Source organism: Schistocerca gregaria, chromosome 7 (genome assembly GCF_023897955.1).
Source record: "Schistocerca gregaria isolate iqSchGreg1 chromosome 7, iqSchGreg1.2, whole genome shotgun sequence".
Taxonomy (NCBI): domain Eukaryota; kingdom Metazoa; phylum Arthropoda; class Insecta; order Orthoptera; family Acrididae; genus Schistocerca; species Schistocerca gregaria.
The window spans coordinates 280,317,107-280,339,036 of record NC_064926.1 but is presented as its reverse complement, the minus strand read 5'-3'; the positions used below and the strand labels follow the sequence as shown (position 1 = coordinate 280,339,036).

Sequence of the window (21,930 nt, the reverse complement as noted above, 5' to 3'; positions counted from 1 at the left end):
TTATTTCATCATACATTTCTTCAATTTCTTCGTCATCTGCAGAGCTTGTTTTCATATAAACTTGTACTACTGTAGTAGGTGTGGGCCTCGTATCTATCTTGGCCACAATAATGCGTCCACTATGCTGTTTGTAGTAGGTTACCCGCATTCCTATTTTCCTATTCATTATTAAACCTACTCCTGCATTACCCCTATTTGATTTTGTGTTTATAACCCTGTAGTCACCTGACCAGAAGTCTTGTTCCTTCTGCCACCGAACTTCACTAATTCTCACTATATCTAACTTTCACCTACCAATTTCCCTTTTTAAATTTTCTAACCTACCTGCCCGATTAAGGGATCTGACATTCCACGCTCCGATCCGCGGAACGTAAGTTTTCTTTCTTCTGATAACGACATACTCTTGAGTAGTCCCCACCCGGAGATCCGAATTGGGGACTATTTTACCTCCGGAACATTATACCCAAGAGGACGCCATCATGATTTAATGATACATTAAAGCTGCATGCCCTCAGGAAAAATTAGAGCTGTAGTTTCCCCTTGCTTTCAGCCGTTCGCAGTACCAGCACAGCAAGGCCGTTTTGGTTATTGTTACAAGGCCAGATCAGTCAATCATCCAGACTGTTGTCCTTGCAACCACTGAAAAGGATGCTGCCCATCTTCAGGAACCACACATTTGTCTGGCCTCTCAACAGATACCCCTCCATTGTGGTTGTACCTACGGTACGGCTATTTGTATTGCTGAGGCACACAAGCCTCCCCACCAACGACAAGGCCCATGGTTCATGGGGGGGGGGGGGGGCATTACTTAGTAACTATGTATAAAACATCTTTGCATATCGATTCTTCCTGAATAATCTCTTAAACTTCAATCTGCTCGTCATCACTACTATCCTGGCTAAATCTTACAATATAGTATCTGATTTTTGTGTCTGTGTATGTCCTTGATGTAATCTACTGAATTTTTCCCGTTTCATCCGGCCTTTTCCAAGTATATCTTCTCCTCTTGTTCTACTTGAACGGAGTATTCGTTATTACTAGCTAAAATGTATTGCAGAACTCAATTCCTCTTCCTCCTGTCTAACTCCTTGTCCCAAACACATATTGTCCTATAACTTATTCTTCTACTCCTTCCACTACAACTATATTACAGTCCCTCACGATTATTAAATATTCATCTCCTTTTACGTACTGCATTACGTTTTCAGTATCCTTATAGAGTTTTACTATTTCTTCGTCTTCAGCCTGTGGCGTCGGAATGTATACCTGTACTATCACTGTCGGTGTTGGTTTGCTGTCCGTTCTGATCAGAGAAATACCATCACTGAACTGTTCATAGTAACGCACTCTCTGTTTTACCTGCCTATTCATAACGAATCCTCTTCCCATTATATCACTTTCCTGCTGTTGATATTGTCCTATACTCATTCGACCATAAATCATTGCCATCTTTCCATTTCGCTTGACTGACCTCTAGTACATCTAGATTGAGTTTTTGCATTTCCATTTGCTGATTTTCTATCTTCCCTACCACGTTAGACCTTCTGAAATGACAGGCCCCGACTGGTAAAACGTAATCCATTTGTTTGTTAATGAATCTTTTTGTCATGGTCAGCTACCCCTTGGCAGTAACTGTGCGGAGATCTGAATGGGGGACTACTCCGGAGTCTGCTGCCAATTTAGACATAATCATGACACTTTTTTAAATGACTGGCCACATAAATGCTTTGACGTAAAGATAAGCCGAAAGAATTAAAAAAAAATTATTACCATGAGACCAGATCATTGAACCAATAACGGAAAGAACTAAAGCACCCTTACAAACAGAGAAAATTTAACAAATAACAAGAATAAATAATCATAATCAAATTCAATAAGGGCTGTGAGTACACGTTATGTGTCTTTCATGCTGTGGTTTCCAGTGCCTTCCGCATCTTCATGCCGTTGGCATAGGGTTCAATTTGAGGATGAAATTTCTGGACATATAAATTTGGAGCACTGCATTGTATGGTAGGGAAACATGCACAATGGTAAAACCGGAACACGGACAACGGAATGGCTGACGGCCTTGGCTTTAGCAATCGAAATCAGCGGCGTTTGCGTAGAGAGGCCTGTGCTAACAGAAACGCAGTGTTGCGTGAAATAACAGGCGCAGTCAATGTCGGACCTACGACGTACATATCTGTTTGGACAGTGTGTGGCCGAGTGGTTCTAGGCGCTTCAGTGCGTAACAGCGTGACTGCTACGGTCGCAGGTTACAATCCTGCCTCGGGCATGGATGTGTGTGATGTCCTTAGGTTAGTTAGGTTTATGTAGTTCTAGGTTCTATGGGACTGATGACCTCCGATGTTAAGTCCCGTAGTGCTCACAGCCATTTCAACCATTTTTGTCGTTAACAGGCCACGGCAGCAGACGACCGACGCGAGTGCCGTTGCTAACAGCACGAAATCGCCTGGAGCACATCTTCTGGTCTGGTGAACATATCGGTGGACCCTATGCGACAGTAAAATCGTGGCTTGTGCAAATTAGTACCGATTTCAGTTGATAAGAGTTGATGGTGGGGTTCGAGTGGTGAGTAGACCCCACTAAGACATGGATCAAAGCTGTCAACAAGGCACTGCGCAAGGTGGTGGTGTCACCACAATGGTGGAGGTTGTGTTTACATGGAATGGACTGGGTCCTCTGTTTCTACTAACCATTCATTGACTGGAAATCTCTGTGTACTTGGAGACTACTTACAGCCTTTCATTGCCATCACGTTCTCAAGCAATGGTTAAATTTTTATGGATGACAATACGCCATATCACTGAGCCATAATTGTTCTTAATTCGCTTGAAGAACTTTCTGGATAATATCAGTCAGAGATTTGGTCATCCAGTTCATCCGACGTAAGTCGCACAGAACATTTATGGACATAATCGAGACGTCAGTTCGTGCACAACATCCTCCACCGGCCACTGTTTGGCTATTATTTACGGCTCAATTCTTCTGCTCTGCTGTTCCAACGACTTCCATTTCACGTTGAACTGCTGCGCTATTCTGGGCAAAGAATATCCTTCACGATATGATGTATCTCACGATTTTTGTCACTTCATTGTATAATAATGCGCATCTCTGCGACAACCGCTTTTTGAACCGACCATAACTTGCCAGTGCGTTCCTGCTGCGTTGTCTGTTTCTACCGTTCGACTGCGGTAGGAAGTACAGTATGCGTTTCCTACTATGTCGATGGCTAGTTTTGGGAATAAACGAACTGTCCGACTGTGTATTAGGATCTACAAGAGGAAAGTCTTCAAGGTCAGTTTTTAATAAATTATTTATTGTTGCGAAAGAACAAAACTGGTATAAAGGAATTTTTCCCCATTTTCTGAATCGCTCCATCTCTGTAGTGATGCTGCTATACTGAACCGGCAATTTAGGTTTTTATATCTCTCCTACCCCATAATATTCCTTCTAAATATCTCATTGATATTCCAGTTCTATGTTTTCCTCGCAGCCACATGGAATGCATATCCTCTGATAATAAAACTGCTCTTCACATTTGGAGGAAACATCTGGCTCCGAAATAAGCAGACGGTACTTGTGATTGTTTATTGACTTATGTTCAAATGTTTCAAATGGCTCTGAGCACTATGGGACTTAACATCTATGGTCATCAGTCCCCTAAAACTTAGAACTACTTAAAACTAACTAACCTAAGGACAACACACAACACCCAGCCATCACGAGGCAGAGAAAATCCCTGACCCCGTCAGGAATCGAACCCGGGAACCCGGGCGCGGGAAGCGAGAACGCTACATCATGTCCACGAGATGCGGGCCTTGCCTTATATGAAAGAGTATTTTATTACGACAAGTTAGCGTTCTCTTACCTCTGGACAATGCGTAACATCAAATGGATTTTTTACAGTGCTTTGGTATGTGTTAACATTCTCGCTTTTCTCGTTTCTGCTACTTCTAATTACTTTCGCCTTTGTTCTGTTTGTGCTCAACCCATTTTCTGTACTCGTTAGACTGTTCTTTCCATTCAGCATGTCATGTATTTCAGACGATACTATAAGCGAAAGATATGCCGCTTCCACAAGTCACGACCAGATGACTATTGTAATTCCTTCACCATCATGGAGGGAAACGGATAAACTTGCATCGCACATACAGCATCTGTGTCTTCGTTCGTATATCAGCCAAGAACATCCTCTCAGAACTTGGGCTACGTAAAAAGCTCCGCATAAGCAAAATGTTTCCAGTATTCAGACTTTGTATAGTAGAGTAAGTTAACGCCTTTCCGGTTCTATTGTTGCGTCCCTGAATGTTTTCAGTAACAGCCTTCCAATTGAGGACGCCATTTTCAGAGGACAACGTTTAATAATGATACCAAGAGACGTATGCCGATCCAGTGCAGTAGCCCATGGAACAGCAGCGTCATCAAAACGTCGCAAAGTAAGAGGATAGAATTTACCTTCACTAAGTAGTGCACCAGGTCTGCGACAAAGGTCATTGCGGGGTAGAACCACCACATCCACTACGTGTGCACGAACGGCTATAGCCTCTCCGGAAAGCCTCCAGCCTTTCAGCTGGGATGCCTGAATCCGAAGTAGAAGCTCCAGAGACAACACTAAAAAGTCAATGTCAGCGGGCTTCCTTGAGGCACTTCCCGACGGTTGTTTATTGAGGACTTCAGTTCGCCATTAACAACCACAGAAGCTGAAACCCGCAAAGAGTTTTGAGACCATTCCCGTATGTCAATAGTAAAGCCAAAACTCTCCATAATCCGAAACAAACAGCCGTGAGTATCACGGTCAAATGCTTTACCAAAGTCTGGAACAGCAAGGGCACAACGTTTGGAGGTTACAGCAGTGACAGAAATTTTGTCACGACACTCGATTATATGCCACCAGGTACACGCAGCTGTGATGTTTTGCAACTATCGTCCCCATTCTATTGGTAACTGACCTTGCCACAGACTTATAATCAAAGCTTGATAAAGTAATTGGGCAAAAAGCTGTCAGGGGTAGACATTTCAGGGCGTTCCGGATCGTAATCGTAGCACCCAACACAGACCAAAAATCAAGTAAAATTCGTTGTGAATCCATCCAGACCATGAGACTTTTGAGGAATATGTCCTTTATAAATTTGTCATCTACGTCCGGCGGGAGGTTGATCACTCGAAAAATGGTATTGTCAATTTCAGCATATGAAAGTGAGAATTATCGCGATGCTTTAAAAGATCTTGAAAATCATGTCGCGACAGAAATCATTCAACGTGGAAGAGGATCCTTCAATTTCATTTAGTACACGTACTCGTCCGCGACAAAATAAGCGGAGTAGAACAAATCAGCTTTAAAAGCAATTGTGTCCCAAGCCAACTAGCGACGCTGCGGCAAGTTAGATAAACAGAAACTTCCCGCTCGGCGCTCCAAGCGTAACTGAACTCAGCAGAGGAGGTGGACTGAAATTCAGGTGACTGGTATATAAAAAAATGAGGTTCTGCACAAAAAAGCAGGAAAGAAATAAGTGGCAAATATTAATAAGAGAAAGGAACAGGATGATAGATGCTTTAAGAGACGTTGTTAAGTAAGTTATTAACGTTATGATTAATTCTGTTTCCTCTTCCGTCAGGACGGATAATCGCATGTCCTGTGTCGTTAGAGTGTTGTTATTCAATCATTTTCAAATCTTACATTCTTTGTTTTATACACTTCTCCTACGTCATTATATTATTCAATAAATAAGCATTTATTCAGAAAGTTTCTTTATCTAAAATAAGTATTGAGATTTCCTCTCTGATTATTCCTCGTGTGCACGCACACATGTGTGTAAACCTTAAGAACGAAGGTAGCTTTAGAATTACATGCCACTGCCATGAGACACAGCTCCATGAAACTTGAATCGTACACAGAAATAACTGCTACAATGTACTACAGAAGGTAACTGAAAAAAAAAACATACGCAATGCGTCGAACAGAAATGACACTGCTGTTCAAGTACTATAATTACACCGAAGTCACCCCAATATATGATTGCCGCTGGACATTATAAAAGTTAGGACATCGTTATTAATAGAGTCTGCAATTACCACGGACAGCAATGAATGCTGTGCAAAGTGCTCCCACTCTGGCCACGGTGTCGATAGGGACGTCTACTGATAGGACGTTTCACACGTCCACCAGTGCATTTGACAACTGGTGGCTGGTCGGTGCTGGTTGTTGACTTGCTGAAGTAAGTCTAACCAACGCATCCAAGAATGTGCTCGATCAGTCGAGGGTGGGGACAGGTCAGTCTACTCAGCGAGTATCCTCTCATTCCAAGAGCTTCTCCAAGTGCGCTGGTAGATGTGGTCACGCATAGTCATCCATAAAATGGCATTCAGGGCGGAATGGAATGAGGACAGTGTCGCAATAACGGTGACGGGTGAATGTATCATGTTCAGAAATTTGGAAGTCAGAACGCTTATGCAACAACATGCCTCCCCACACCTTGATCACTGAAACGATCAACAGGGACATCGTTGAACCGAACGAGAATGACCTTCAGTTCTCCTGTATACAGAGAAAGGAGAAAAAGCATACTATCAGCTTGGCCCCACCTTTCGCTTTCCACTCTCCACTGCAACGTCCAGCCAATCACAAAGTAGTATTAAAATGAGGTACTATTAAATAGTGGCAGAAAATCACAGCGTAATATTTTAGTGGCTACTGAAGTGAATCTCAATATATTGATGAAATAACGCAAGTGTAATTGAGTTCGTGCCAAATCCAAATATATGGTTTGTTTTCTAGGACATAGCGTAAGTTTCACCTATATTGGCATCATGTTCAAAGATATTTGGGTAAGACATCGATATGCCTCTCAGTTGTGTACACACACAAACATACACACACGCACACACACACACACACACACACACACACACACACACACACACACACACACACACACAGACACACACACGCGCACACGCGTGTTCGTGATCAAAAAAATATCAACGTCAATTTTTGTGAGATGTTCAAGAAAACGTAATTATTCAAGATTCGCCGTAAGTAAGACACAAATACGTAAACGTGCACAGAGAAATATTTTACTTTTTCAGGTAGATATATGTTTCGAGTATTTATATCTAAAAGTTGTGTAAACAAAAACTGTTTTCACATAGTACTTGAAAGTGTAATGTAACTGATATTAACTTGATGTTTATTTGCAACAAAATCATTCCTTATAATCATTCTTCAGGTTGTAGTCACCCAGTACGAGAGTATTCAACAGATCCAGAAGAAACAAGCACTTATCACTTTTGCCGAGTGTGATATTTTCCATTGCGTTACTGTCGAAACTCTGTACATCTTAGAACAAATTGTATGCTGCACTGTCGGCACAGCATATAGAAACGTCAAAATAGTTTTCGATAAGAAAGAATTACGACATCGAACTTCACAAAAATATTTGTATTATTAAAAGCAGGGCAGAGAGCAGATAGGCGGAAAGAAATCTCTGAACGTCTCTGAGAGGAGACAATTATCTGATGGTTTGATAAATGGTGAAATGGGAGTGCACTTAGAAGACATGGGGGATACAGTATTAGACTACGTGTGTTACAGTCCTAGTAAAAATGTGATCAATGAAGGCTGGAGGGTCCGCAGCTCGTGGTCGTGTGGTAGCGTTCTTGCTTCCCACGCCAGGGTTCCCGGGTTCGATTCCCGGCGGGGTCAGGGATTTTCTCTGTCTCGTGATGACTGGTTGCTGTGTGCTGTCCTTAGGTTAGTTAGGTTTAAGTTCCAGGGGAGTGATGACCATATATGTAAAGTCCCACAGTGCTCAGAGCCATTCGAACTATTTGAACCAATGCTGGAGGGATATATAACATTCTTTCAGAATTTCTAAAATCTAGGACTGATGTGGTCGATAAATTTCTTCCGACAGGTATGTCCAGGTTTGATATTTAAATGATTGTTCAAGTACGTGTGTGGAATTCATGTCGCTGCAGACAGATGATCGAATTGTAAAACGACGTGATGTAAACGATCCCGAAAACAGCAAAAGCGGAGTGTAACGAGATTTATCTGATCCGAGTTGCTGGCGTGGTACGATACAGAAGATTGGAAAAGAAAATTGAACTGTTGTAAGTGACGACAAATTTTACCTTGAGGAGAATCATGACGCCAGAGACGTCGTTCTGACGTTGCGCTGAACAACGGAAGACGATTTAAGAAAATAAAACATACTTTCATAGGATTTGTGGACCTAGAAATAGCATTCGGAATGCTGAAATAATTAGGAGTAAGTTGTGGGAAAATCTTAGGAAATTTGTGGTAAGATCTTACGGGACGAAACTGCTGAGGTCACCGGTCACTAAGCTTACACACTACTTAATCTAACTAACTCACGCTAACAGCAACAACAACGCACACACACACACACACACACACACACACACACACACACACACACACACACACACACACACACAAGCCCGAGGGAGGACTGTAACCTCAGACGGGGGAAGCCGCGCAAGCTACGACAAGCTGCCACCGACCGCACTTCTACTGAGCGTGGGCAGCTGTGGGAATAGACGGTAAATTTACAGCACACAGAAGCACCAACAGAGGGGAATGAGAATAGAATACGAAGAGAGTGCTCGGATTCAGAAAGGCGTAAGAAATTAATGCAATCTCTCGTCGCCACTGTTCATCTCTTACGCCAAAGTGATGGAAATGAAATAAGGCATCAAGTATTTGAACTACAATGAAATGAAATTAACACCCTTACCTGCTTACAGGAATTGACTTACGTCAACGGGGATAAATGAATGTGTGCCCCGACCGGGACTTCAACCCGGGATCTCCTGCTTACATGGCAGACGCTCTATCCAATTGAGCCACCGATGACACAGAGGATAGCGCGACAGCAGGTATTTATCTCTGACACGCCTCCCGCGAAACCCACATTCTCAACGTATATATTTTCTTGGTATATATCAAGAATTGGATTAGCTCTCAGAAATCGGCTCTAATGGAATAAACAGCAACACGAACATAGGGCTGTAGATTAAGATTAAAGTAAACGGATCCCAAAGTAACGAGGAGTAGCAGAAACGAGATTAGTGGCAAATTTAAGATCACAATACCGGCTTAGTAGTACAAAAAATTAATTCTGTTACATCAGAAGCATAACTGAGTTAGATAGGACTAGCAGTCCTGCATAGGAGGATAGGGTTTTCTTACAAAATAAAAAGTTTAGTGATATGAAACATCAGCTTTTATTAGATGGAGGAATTTCTAAGTTGCGGAAGAAGTGAGGATGCTGTATAGTAGCGCTACTCTGGCACTGAGAGGTGGCCGCACCAAACAAGTCAGAATGATTGATGATAGGAAAATAAAATTCCAGGCACCTTGCGAATATACACTTAACGAGGAAGTGGTAATCCCGAGAAATTCACCAGCATAACAATAAAAATAAAAATAGTAGTTATCCATAAGATTCGATAACAAAGAATAAAGAAGGTGTAATATTTGGTAGAATATCACTTACTTAACATTCATCGGCGGTGTATAGGTTGAACGCAGATGAACGAGTATCAATAAAAGAATATAAATTTAAACTCTCTCCCTACACTCTCGATTCGATTATAGAAAAGCATATTTGTTCGCAAGAGAAAGTGAATAAACACGAGCTTCGCATTTATTTTCGAAAAGGGAAAGGTGAGGTCTCGCCCTATACCAGAACAGCAGCGTGTGAAGTTTAACACACTCGCTTTTCCGCTAAATCGGTGTTTGTACTGGCAGCTTTGAAGCAGTGAAACGACGCTCAACATAAAGAAACTGTATGTACTAGAAAAAAAGTTAAAAAAAGGTTAAATTGTTTGAAACTCCTCCCATCTTCATCACTTGAAAAAACAGGAGCTATCTATTCAAATGGTACAATGGTATTTAAGGGAAAGGTTGTAAACTGATGTAATCTCGGCTGCAGATACATTTATTCAACAAACAAATGTAACTTTCATGCCAACTGTTTCGCGAGAGCTGTTTTCATTTTGCATTAGCCGCTAAGATATACTTTCTAATTTCATCTCTATCTCATGAGACTCAGTTCAAAGGCATGATTTGTAAATACTGTTCCCATTCGTACTCCCAAGAATTAGCATGGCTGTGAGTGAGAGTATCGTATACGTTAACTGTATTTTGGGATACATTTAACTGCATCAGTCTTTCGCATTTTGTAATTTCTTTTTTGCATCATTCAAAGCTTACTGAAAACTTTTCTTTGCCAATTGAATATGATGTAATTTTAATTGTGGTACTGTTTTGGACTATTGCTTTAGATATTTCTGGTACTTAAACTAGACTGGTTTCTCTGTATGTACTTTGGCAATATATTTACAGTATAGCCTACCTGAGGATTCTATACAATGAAAGCACGATATGCATGACAGCTCACTTATTTTTGAAAACTCTTCCTACTGAATTAGATTGTCAGTTCTTAAGATGTTGGTTTCGATTTCGGGAGGAATGTCTTTCCAGTCTCCGTTCCTACATTACGTGGTGTTTCCCTACGCTGCTCCGGGACATTCCATAGACGGCTCCACTTGGTCATCACCTTGGTGTCTCCTTAATTTATGAATCCTGTAGTCAACTTCTTTTTTTTCTATCCATTCATCTTGCGGGTTCTCCACTCCCGTTTATAGTCCACCCTGATCGCTTATATGTTTCACTGCCCACCCGTTCCGAATGTCTCCATTGGTAGCAGTAAAAAACTGTGATATTAATACCTTACGCGTTACGTCTTAGAATGAAATATTTAGGTTGTAACTTTAATAACTTTCTCACCAGAATTTTGTTATTTCCTACCTCTGTAGGTTTCTTATCGAAACTGCTGGGCTGATGCCGCCTTCGGACACTCTCTTTTAATCCTTATGGTTCAAATTCTTACCATTCCATTGATTGGATGGCTGCTAGAGCCTAAGACTGTACTTTACATCGCTGTATCCCTTCCATTTCCATTCTCACGCCACCAAAAAATTGACGAGATCCCAGACCAAAGTGTCTTTCGTTAACGATTATTTTTACTCATTCTTAAACAATCACCAACCGCTCAGTTCTTACCATAAAAGTACGAAAATTGCTCTCTTGGTATGTCATACAGTATACCAGCTTGCTAAAGCTCTAAGGAGGTGTTACGTCACTGAGCTGCTAAAGGGTACCGGAACATCGGCAACGCCTCTAGACCTGAAAAGATAAGAGATCCTGGGGACATTCAAGATATCGGAGCTACCAGTAGAAAATACTCTGGCAGTGGATCATTAAACACTTCAACACTTTCACATGTGTAGGAACATTATGGGACCGGAAAATTTTGCAATGGTTGTCTTGATTATCTGGATAGTAGAGAAGCAAAAAGCTGTCCACCAATATTTTCAAACAAGGAAGACATTTAAATCAGCATGGTGCAATGTAAGGCCGGTCGGAGTGGCCAAGCGGTTCTAGGCGCTACAATCTGGAACCGCGCGACTGCTACAGTCGCAGGTTGGGATCCTGCCTCGGGCATGGATGTTAGGTTTAAGTAGTTCTAAGTTCTAGGGGACTGATGACCTCAGAAGTTAAGTCTCATAGCGCTCAGACACATTTGAAACATTTTGCAATGCAAGGAGGAGACTCGCAAGGATTAGGTTATGGTTCCGTAGCTGGTCTTGATATTAATCAGTGATTTGAAACGAAACAGGAGACATAATAGAAGTGCTATTGTGAAACACGTGGAACGTAATATAAATAGTGTAGCTAATAGGGCAGTGAAGTTGACCACAGTCTCTTGACACTGTAACACGAAGAGTCCTTTACTGTGTCTACTTTTACTGTATCGTTTCGCATGGTGTTATATTTTTGGCGACTACGAACTCATCGAGAATATTCTCGGCTATCAAACGGGCGCTCAGACAGATCAGCAGTATCAGTTCGCGAACTTGGTTAGGCTGCTCTTTAGATATCTTGCAGATTGAACTCAACTGTCCCCGTACACATATTCTACTCAGGGGTTTTGTTGCTTTCGATAATGACTCATTGAGATGTAACTGGAACATTCGTGCAGTGAAACTAGGTGGAAAAGCGATACACACATTTGCTTAACGCTTCCTTAAGTATTAAACAAAACGCACGATCTATTTTCAATAGGCCTCTTTCAGTTCTGGAAAAAAAAATTAAGTGAAAAACAATAAGCGTTCCAAGGCAAGATCAAATGTTTCCTTGTGGCTCACTTCTATTCCGTACAATAATTACTTGCAGCAGCTGATAAGTTTTCTAAGAAATACATTTATTCGAATGCTTTGTTTCGTGTTTCGTTAATTGTTATTAGCACAGGGCATTGCCAAGGTGTGTAATTACGTCAGTCTTCTATTAGTCCATCTCCTCATTCCAACATTCTCTGTACATCTTCTCATCTCGACATAAAGTTTTCTGGGTATGGAACCGCGTCACAAAGTAAAAAATTATTGCTGCTGGTGAAAATCCAACGTTTCGGCCACGGTTGCAGCGGCCTTCTTCTGTGTCGAATGGTGCGCTCTAGCTATGCAGTGTCATTTGTATTTTGTTGTTAGTGTTCACTGCGTAGGCCATTACGTCATAATTTAAAAAAGGAAGTTAGTTTCATTGGTCACTTAGGGAAGAAGGAGAGGGAACTTTGTTTTAATAGGTTATTAGGGTGGAGGGAGAACGTAAACTCTGTTGTCTATTGGCTCTTGTGTTATTTGCCATGATTGGTGGTCACCGTCGAATGTGAAGTTGGCTGCTTCCAGAATGAGATTTTCACTCTGCAGCGGAGTGTGCCCTGATATGAAACTGTCAGATTAAAACTGTGCGCCGGACCAAGACTCGAACTTAGGACCAATGTATTTCGCCGGCAAGAGTTCGAGTCTCGATTCGGCACACAGTTTAAATCTGCCAGGAAGTTTCAAGTAGGCGGAATGAGCGTATTCGAGAGGCTAGGAGAGAACTTGACTTCAACAACAAACAGTTTCTGTAAATACATCTGCTATCATCTACGTTATCGCCTACCGGCTGGAATAACGTTGACAGAATCACTCAGCTGCAAGCGTAAGCAACTATTTAAACCACCGACATTCGCCAGAAGAAGAAATTTGAGCTGCTAGCAAAGACGACACGGAACACTACGCCTCGACTGGATACATCTCAAACAGTGGTGAACCTTTCACCTCAGCCCATCAGCAACGCAGGCACAGAAACACTAGCTTAAGGGCTAAACTTTGCCGTCACACCTGAGAAGATTCCCACGGAAGAAATTATCGAATCCGTGGAAACAGCAATCCGGCACACATCTGCGATAGAAGCTGAGCAAATTAGATAGGAAACCGTTCGAGTTCTACTACGTGCCAAGCCACCGAAACACAACCTTAACCGAGAGGAATGGGCAGCTATCAAGGAACTGAAAAACAACGACGAAATTGTGATATTAACAGCAGACGAAGGCAATGCTACTGCCATCTTAGCCACCTTGCAGTACGAAGCATGATCCCATGTACAAAGAACTACGGGCGGACTCTACGGCGAAGATAATTCGAAAGACGGAGGCGGCGATTAAGGACTCAAGAACTGATGCTGGCACAGCCAAGTATGTATTCTCAGAGTACCAGTGTCTCCTAGAATGTACGGTGTTCCAATTATACATAAGGAAAGCTATCCTTTGAGGCCAATAGTGAATAGGGTCAATTCGCCTACTTACAATTTGACAAAGTATCTAGCCTGCAAATTAAACCGTCTAGTTGGCATGACGGACTCGTATGTGAAGAACTCGGTGCACTTTATAGAACGCCTAAAGGGAGAAACAGTTTTACCTACGGACGTCATGGTCAGCTTTGACGTGAAGTCAGTATTTAGGAACGTTCCAGTAGATGAAACTATCCGCATCCTTCAGGAACATGGCCCGACAGACATATGCGACCTGGTTGAGTTGTGCCTCACTTCAACGTACTTCAAATTGTAAGGAAAATAGTACGAGCAGACAGACGGCGTAGCAATGGGGTCTCCCCTATCTCTGTTGGCAGCCGACATATTCATGGAAGCCTTTGAAGCAAAGGCCCATGGTTCAGCTCCTTTACGCCCACGTTGTTGGTTAATATGTGTGGACGACACGTTGGCTATATGGCCTCATGGTGAAACGGAGCTACACACGTTTCACGAATATTTGAACAACATGCGCGGGAAGATACAGTTCACGCTGGAAGTAGAAAAGAATGGTGCAATTCCATTTCTAGATGTCGAAGTAAACAGGAAAACGCAGGCCACGGTGGGGAACAGAGTATATCGCAAGCCTACACGTACAGACAGGTATCTGAACGCCCAATTCTACCACCACCTAGCGCAAAAGTACTCGGTCATCAGTTCTTTGGAATTCCGTACGCAGCGCCTAAGTGGTGCTCAAAACATCACACCTGAGCTTAAAAGACTACGCACAACGTTTCTAGCCAATGGCTACAGCCATAAGTCGATCCACACAGCCTTGTCGACGAACACAAGCAAGAAATAGACAATCTGCAGCCTACAGTGCTCTTACTTGATGTGAATTTTACTGATCGAATAGGCAAAAACCGTCACCGGGATCAGGTGCAGCCTGTCTTCTATAGTGGTCACAGGATCCTGGATATGCTTGGCTCCACTAAGGACGAGGTGGATGCATTACACACAGCAGGCGTGTACAAGATGGCATGAGAATGTGGGGTGGGACACGTCGGCGAGACTGGCAGACCAATAGCAACGCGCATTCGGGAACATGAGCGCTCTATTTGCTTGCACCAATAGAACAAAAGTGCAGTGGCAGAACATCAGCAAGACTGCGGAAAAGAAATAAAAAATCAGCGAAGCCTGTGTGTTATCCAAGCAGTAGGTTATGACGAAACGCAATATCAGAGAGGCCATCGAAATACTTAAACACTCTAATAACATGAGCAAGCAGGATTGACTCAGGTTTGCCCCATCTTGGCTGCCAGCAACCAGAGCCCAACAAACCGCACAGTCAACACGAGGCACGAGCACCACCGACGAGTAACTGCCGCCTCGCGGCTGACGTCCAGCAGTTAGAAAACAGCAACCAACTTCTCATTCGACGATGACCACCAATCATGGCACATCACACAAGAGCCAATAGACAACAGAGGTTACGTTCTCCGTCCACCGCACTAACCTATTAATATAAAGTTCCCTCTCCTTACCAATGAAACCAACTACCTTTTTAAAATAACGACGTAATGGCATGCGCAGTGAACAGTAATAACAAAATATAAAGCACACTGCATAGCTAGAACGCACCATTCGACCCAGAAGAAGGCCGCTGCAAGCGTGGCCGAAACGTTCGTTTTTCTTCAGCAGCGGTAGTTTTTTACATTATGACGCGGTACCATACTCAGAAAACTTGTATGTCAACTTACTCTGGCCGCGGAAGCCTACGCAATTATCTTCTCATCTATCTCCCCCCCCCCTCCGGCCTTTATATCTGTCCTCCACCCTCTCTCTCTATTCCCCTCCTCCAGGCGCAACTATCTGTCAGTCCTTCCCCTGTCTTTGTCCATCTCCTCCTACCCCCTCCCCCACTCTCTCTCCCTCTGTCCATCTGCTTGTACCCCTTCTGCCTGTCCATATTCTCAATCCTCTCTTCTGTTCATCCTTTCCCCTCTGTCCATGCCCTTTTATCCTCACTAATTCCATTTCCTGCATCACCTCTCTTTATTCAATCCTCTTCTCCTCTCTTTTCATACACTCCCTCCACCCCTCTCTCTGCCAAACTCCTTCTTCCACTCTTCCTATCCATCTCTTTCTCCCCCTCACGTTGTTCAATTCCACCTCCCTCCTCTCTGTTTCCTACTGTACTTTTCCCTAACCAACTCCTCTCCTGTCTGTCTGTTCAAGCCCTCCTCTTCCCTTGCTCTTTGGCCCATTTCTTCCTCCTACCCCATGTTTCGATCATCTCCTCAACCGCTCTCCTTCTATCACCTCCTCCTGCCTCTCCCTGCCCATCTCTTCCACCTACCCAATTTGTGTCTATGTTCTCCAGTTTCCTTTCTCTACACTCTTCTCCTCATCCCTCTTTCTGTCCCTTTTACCCTCCTCTCTCCCTGTGTAGCTCCTCCTCCCCCATATCTTGGTCCATCTCCTCTTTCTCATTCTTTGTCTGTCCATAACCTCTCCCCCCATTCTTTCTTCATATTCTCACCCCCCCCCCCCCCCCCACTCACACACACACTCACACCAATAGGAGGTTGGTGGTTCTTACCCCCACAGTATTTTTTTCCAGATTGTAACGAACATGTGTACAAAATTTATTGAAATTGTTCCAAGTGTTTAGGATGAGCTTTATACCTGTGGCTTTACACACATACGCAAATATAAACTACGTTTCGCACATATTTAACATATTTCACACGTACTCATATTTCTCCCGTATCTCTAGTGAATTTTGCCCGGTTCTTTCATTTTCACACATCTCAATGTTTATGACGTCATTTTTCCTTAACTATACGTCACGCAATGGCAGAAGTTTGCAGTAGCTACTGCCGGCATAATGTATCGTTATTAGAGATCTTTGTAAAGAAGTGATAAATAAACACATCATCGATGGTGCAGCAGTTTTTCATGCATCTCACATTTTATGACTTCTAATCTCTTGTGTGTCTTACCTATGTGTCGTACAGTGATTTAACTGTGTAAAATTTAGCGGCTTGTATGAATGCCACTTGTGTTGCGAGAAAAGTTAGTAGTAAACAAGCAAAGACGTCACACATGATGCCTTCTGTTTTTCGCGCACCTCAGTAATCGATGTACTATCTCCTGGATTACGCGTTATAAGATAGGCCCGTATTTAAGTAAGCGCCGGCCGTTGTGACCTAGCGGTTCTAGGCGCATCATTCAGGAACCGCGCTGCTGCTACAGTCGCAGCTTCGAATCCTGCCTCGGGCATGGATCTGTGTGATGTCCTTTGGTTAGTTAAGGTTTAAGTAGTTCTAAATTCTAGGGGACTGATGACCTCAGATGTTAAGTCCCATTGTGCTGAGAACCATTTGAACCATTTTTTTTTAAGTAAGCACATTTGGCGATGTATGTGAATACTTTCAGAGAAATTATTTGAGAATAGATTTTGTGGTAAAACAATTTGCATCATGCCGAAGTTTTTCGTGCATCTCTGTATTTGTCATCACACTTCCTGGACTATGTCTCGTACAACGATATATTTTTGGAGATACAGTCTTATATCAATGGTAGGAAATGAAAACCTCTTATCTCCATCTGTTTGCAAATACTTCTTGATTCCAGTAACTAGTAATATTTTGGAAATTTGTGGGAAGTTCCTATGGTAGCAAATTGCTGAGGTCATCGGTCTCTAGGCTTACACACTACTTAATCTAACTTAAAGTAACTTAAGCTAAGGACAACACCCATTCCGAGGGGAGGACTCCAACCTACGACAGGGGGAGCCGCGGTCAGTAACCAGTAAATCCATTGTCAAAGAGAGATTCCAAAGTACAATGATTTCTGTAATCTGTGGATACCTAGACTCCCACTATGCAGTTATACATGCAGCAACATAATCTGCATCACTTTATATATTTTTTAGAAACCGATTTTGCTTCTTCTGTAAAATTTAACAAAATACAGTTACGAGATTTTCAATGACTGTCATCGATATGTGGATACAATGTGGGAAATGTGTTGCTAATAGAGTTAGTAGGAAGGAAGTAATAGATTTCAACGTCAAGCATGATGTAGCAGATTTATTGCATGAACAGAAAAAATTTCTAATCGGTAAACAATTTTCCTTTCATAAACTTGTGGTGGTTGTTAGTCGGTAAAAGTGTCATAAAGTTACCAAATAATGTGTAATGTTCGTAGCAAATCACTAAGTGCTCTCACATACTGCATCAATAAGGCATGGGTATTCTTACGTTGAATACAGCAAGGATTTCCTACCCCCAAACATTTTGCACATAATTTCAAATCTTTACACAGTTTTCCTCGCTGACGACCCTCACTTAATGACGAAAATATAAAGTGTCGCTTACGTCATTTTTGCTCCTGAAGCAGTAAAACTGCCAAATGAAGCATGATGTTTTACTTTATTACGTGTTTAGTTTCAACTGTAATCATGACACATTTTGCACGCAGAATTCGCTTATACAACTGGGTGTACCTAGAAAATTATATCATTGTACAACACGTAATCTACAAGACATGAGGGAACGAGAAGATGGGCAGAGAGAGCAGGATGGACTGGATGAGGGGGGGGGGGGGGGGGGGCAGGAGACAGAGTATGGGAGGTGGAGAAGGAGAACAGATGAAGGGTATGCTGGAAATGGACAGAGACAAGGGGAAGCAGTAGATGAAAACTGGAATAAATACGTGCCCGGGGAACGCCGAATACTCAACTAGTAACTAAATAAAATGAGTTTACTACTTCCACTTATTTCAGATTGTTGTCTTCCGTATACTGGATGGACCAATACAATCGTGTCCCATACAAGAAAATGACATATTGTAAGCAAAATATCACTAACTGTTATTTACTGCAGTATCGCTCAATGCACGTGGCCCACAGTTTTCGATTTTATTGTTCACTGCATAAGAAACGCTTGATGTGGAACGCACCTTATATCTGGCTCACGCCAACTGCTATTCCCACCACCTGCGATGTGCGGCGTAAGAGACAATTGTGTGACATGTAGCTATGCAACATTACTCAGAAACGTTTATTGGAGCTCCAAGATTAATCCTCACCACTGTCATTTTATTAAATAAATCTAAATAAATATCGGCTGCCTCGCTTTGACCAGTACAGCTGGGATAAAATTGTCACTAGTTCAACATGAGCAATGAAGGCACAGTATGCAGCAGAAATGCGCACTAAGAAGTCTAGAAGGGAGAAAAGAATGATGTCAGTGTAAATGATCAAGAGAGTAACATGATGTACGTGAAGGCTGTCTACCACTGATATAAAAAATACATGTATTATGTAAGTTTAGACAATTCGAAAACGGTTTCAGAAAATTTACATATGGAGTAGTATCATCCCCTAAAGCTCGACAGCCACTGGGAACAGACTGTTCAAGTGCTGAGGGAGTAGCAATACAAATATAGAGAGTACATTAACTAAAATAAAATCATATTGTCAAGTGTACCTAGAATTACTTCGAAAATATGAAAAATGTTACAAAATTTTAACCAGTTAGTTCATAAATAGTATTTATCAAACAACAGGCAGAAAGGATTTTAGTTCAGTCCATTGCTAGAATGGTTTCTGAAAGTAGGGAATCCAAGTAGCCAAATTTAAGGATATCGTCAAAGTACATTCCAAGTACCCTTAAGAAGGACCGGCGCATTATCGCTTGGATAGACACATCGTACCCCGTTGCCTGATAAACTGTCTCTGGTATTCACCACAGAGAACAGGACGAGGCCAGAATCGATACTTGACGCATAAAGTGTACTATTTATTATGGCGACATCTGTAAACCTTTTCTCTCCGTAAGCGTATGATTTTCCTTTTGTCGGTTGTTGGACCAGAGCATAATTGGTTGTGTGTGTGTTGCAGGACGGACTGCGCCGGCGCATGGACAAGCTGAAGAGCAGCATCGAGGAGGCGAACCTGGCTGTGGACAAGGAGCGAGAGAAGAATGTCAGCTTGCTGCACCTCATCTTCCCTCCGCACATAGCCCGCCGCCTCTGGCTGGGTGAGCGTTCTGCATTACCTCTCTGTACCAGCCTTCACACACATGACCAACAGCGGAGACAATATTCCCTCTGATCTCTTGCCTACAGCGGCCACACGTGCTGTGTTAGTCTATGCAACGTTGTAACCGCATTACAGTAGTAGGGGAACTCGGATGGTCACTCGCTATCATTATCCTCGCTATTTCTGCTGAAGTTCAGGTATCCTAACTAATCTAACACACAATAATTGCTGCCATGTGTTATGAACTGTGACCATTTACCTATCACAGTCTGGTTTGAAGCTTTTCATTTACTGCCAACGGGTATGAATCTGCGGTGGAGTTTATCTTCAGGTCTGCGGTGGAACAAAAAGAAAACAACAACAAGGATTTTACAGAAGTGTGCTGTTGTGAACTCTTGTCTGACTGTCAGAAATATCGAAAAAAATATCCTGAACTCACATATACCTGGTACTACCAAAGTACAGTTTGGCAAATTTCTGTGAATTTATTAGAAAAAAAAGGGTATGGTGCATAAAAAAATTTCGTATAGTCACGTCACTTCATCCTAACTCATCGGTGAGTACATTAAAATGACTGTGAGACACACACACACACACATATATAGTGAAATAAAAAAAATAATAAAATTGATATTTAAAGGACATATTAATGTACCACATTTTAGCAGCAGCGACACTTTACACAATAGTAGATAAACTGCGCGTTGTGTATTTTCGTTCTTGTTTACATATTTTTAAAAAAATTGCACAAACTTACCGAAAATATCTGAGGTTTAAGAAACTGCCTTACCTTTAATGCAGAAGAATGGAAATGCTTAGAAGAATTACTGTAAGATAGGAAAGGGGACGGGGAAAGCCATGAGTCTACCTACAAAACTACAAACTCATATTCCCCAAAACAAAACAAAACAAACTCTTATTGTAAGGTAAACAGGGAAAGGGCGAAAGGAAAAGAGCCTACTTACTAAATGACCATACCTGCGTTAAATGTAAATGTCGTGTGACTAGGGCATCACATCGGGTAGACCGTTCACAAGTCTTTCGATTTGACCCCACTTCGGGGACTTATGCGCGTTAATTTTGTAAGTTAAAGCATGATCCGTTGATCATTAACATTAAAATAGAAGCAGCACACAGCGTGCCTTCGATATGTTTGTAATATGTGTTCTTAGCGTCTTGTGTAACGCATGTTTTATCCTTAAACATACTACATCACCGCTGTTATCGCTATTTCGCTAGTAGAGTACTTTTCTGTCCCCCGCCCCGCCCTCCACGCACACACACACATACACACACACACACACACACACACACACACACACACACACACATTGTACCTAAGAATAAGAGTCTTTCTCGTATTTCTCTTGTTCATTAAAACGAAGGCAATGTCTTAAAGTCTCAGATGTATTTAGTTATTTTACACTGGTTTTGGTTCTTTAAGTACGTAAGTAGGAACTGAAATATACTATGCCCAGCGGCATTCACTTAGTTTACAACATGGTTCTTTACCTTCTATTAAATAACGCAACATTCATGCGAAAATTTACTTCACTTACGTAGTTATGGTTATTTCTTACTAGAGCCCTTTTTACCTTTTTTGAACTTGCAATAAGAATCTTCTGTATTGATTCATTTATTCATTGAAATGAATGCAAATTGAATGAAGTTTCAGATACGCCCGGTAATTTTGCACTGATTTCTTAATTTAAAGTCCCCACCCCGTGATCGTGCGGTAGCGTTCTCGCTTCCCGCGCCCGTGTTCCCGGGTTCGATTCCCGGCGGGATCAGGGGTTTTCTCTGCCTCGTGATGACTGGGTGTTGTGTGCTGTCCTTAGGTTAGTTAGGTTTAAGTAGTTCTAAGTTTTAGGGGACTGATGACCATTGATGTTAAGTCCCATAGTGCTCAGAGCCTTTTGAACCATCTTACTTTAAGAAAAAAAATTGTTTAGCGCATCGTTCATGCTCGAAGTCTGAAATATTATTAATTTCTTTTATTGAATTATGTATGGAGAAATGGGTTTACACTGTTTTAATACACTCAGCCATGGCTTACGCACATGTCACGTGACCACACGAATTTTTTTTTTATCCACTTCACAACTTTGTTTTTTATGTTAGTTTCAACAACATTGACAAACTGCACTTTCCAACATTATTGTACTGTTGTTGTCTTTTTGTTCCAACATAGATCTGAAGATGATGTGCGCCGCAG

General features: G+C 42.1%; 1 protein-coding gene across 1 annotated transcript in view; it reads left to right on the top strand.

Annotated features, from left to right (window-relative positions):
• LOC126282372 (head-specific guanylate cyclase-like) overlaps nt 1-21,930 on the top strand; it is a gene marked incomplete at its 5' end in the record, with an annotated part of 445,895 nt that overhangs the window by 387,101 nt on the left and 36,864 nt on the right. Inside the window, one exon of the mRNA XM_049982030.1 lies at nt 19,575-19,713. Coding sequence (XP_049837987.1) covers nt 19,575-19,713 — 139 coding nt within the window. The remainder of the gene's footprint in view (nt 1-19,574; nt 19,714-21,930) is intronic.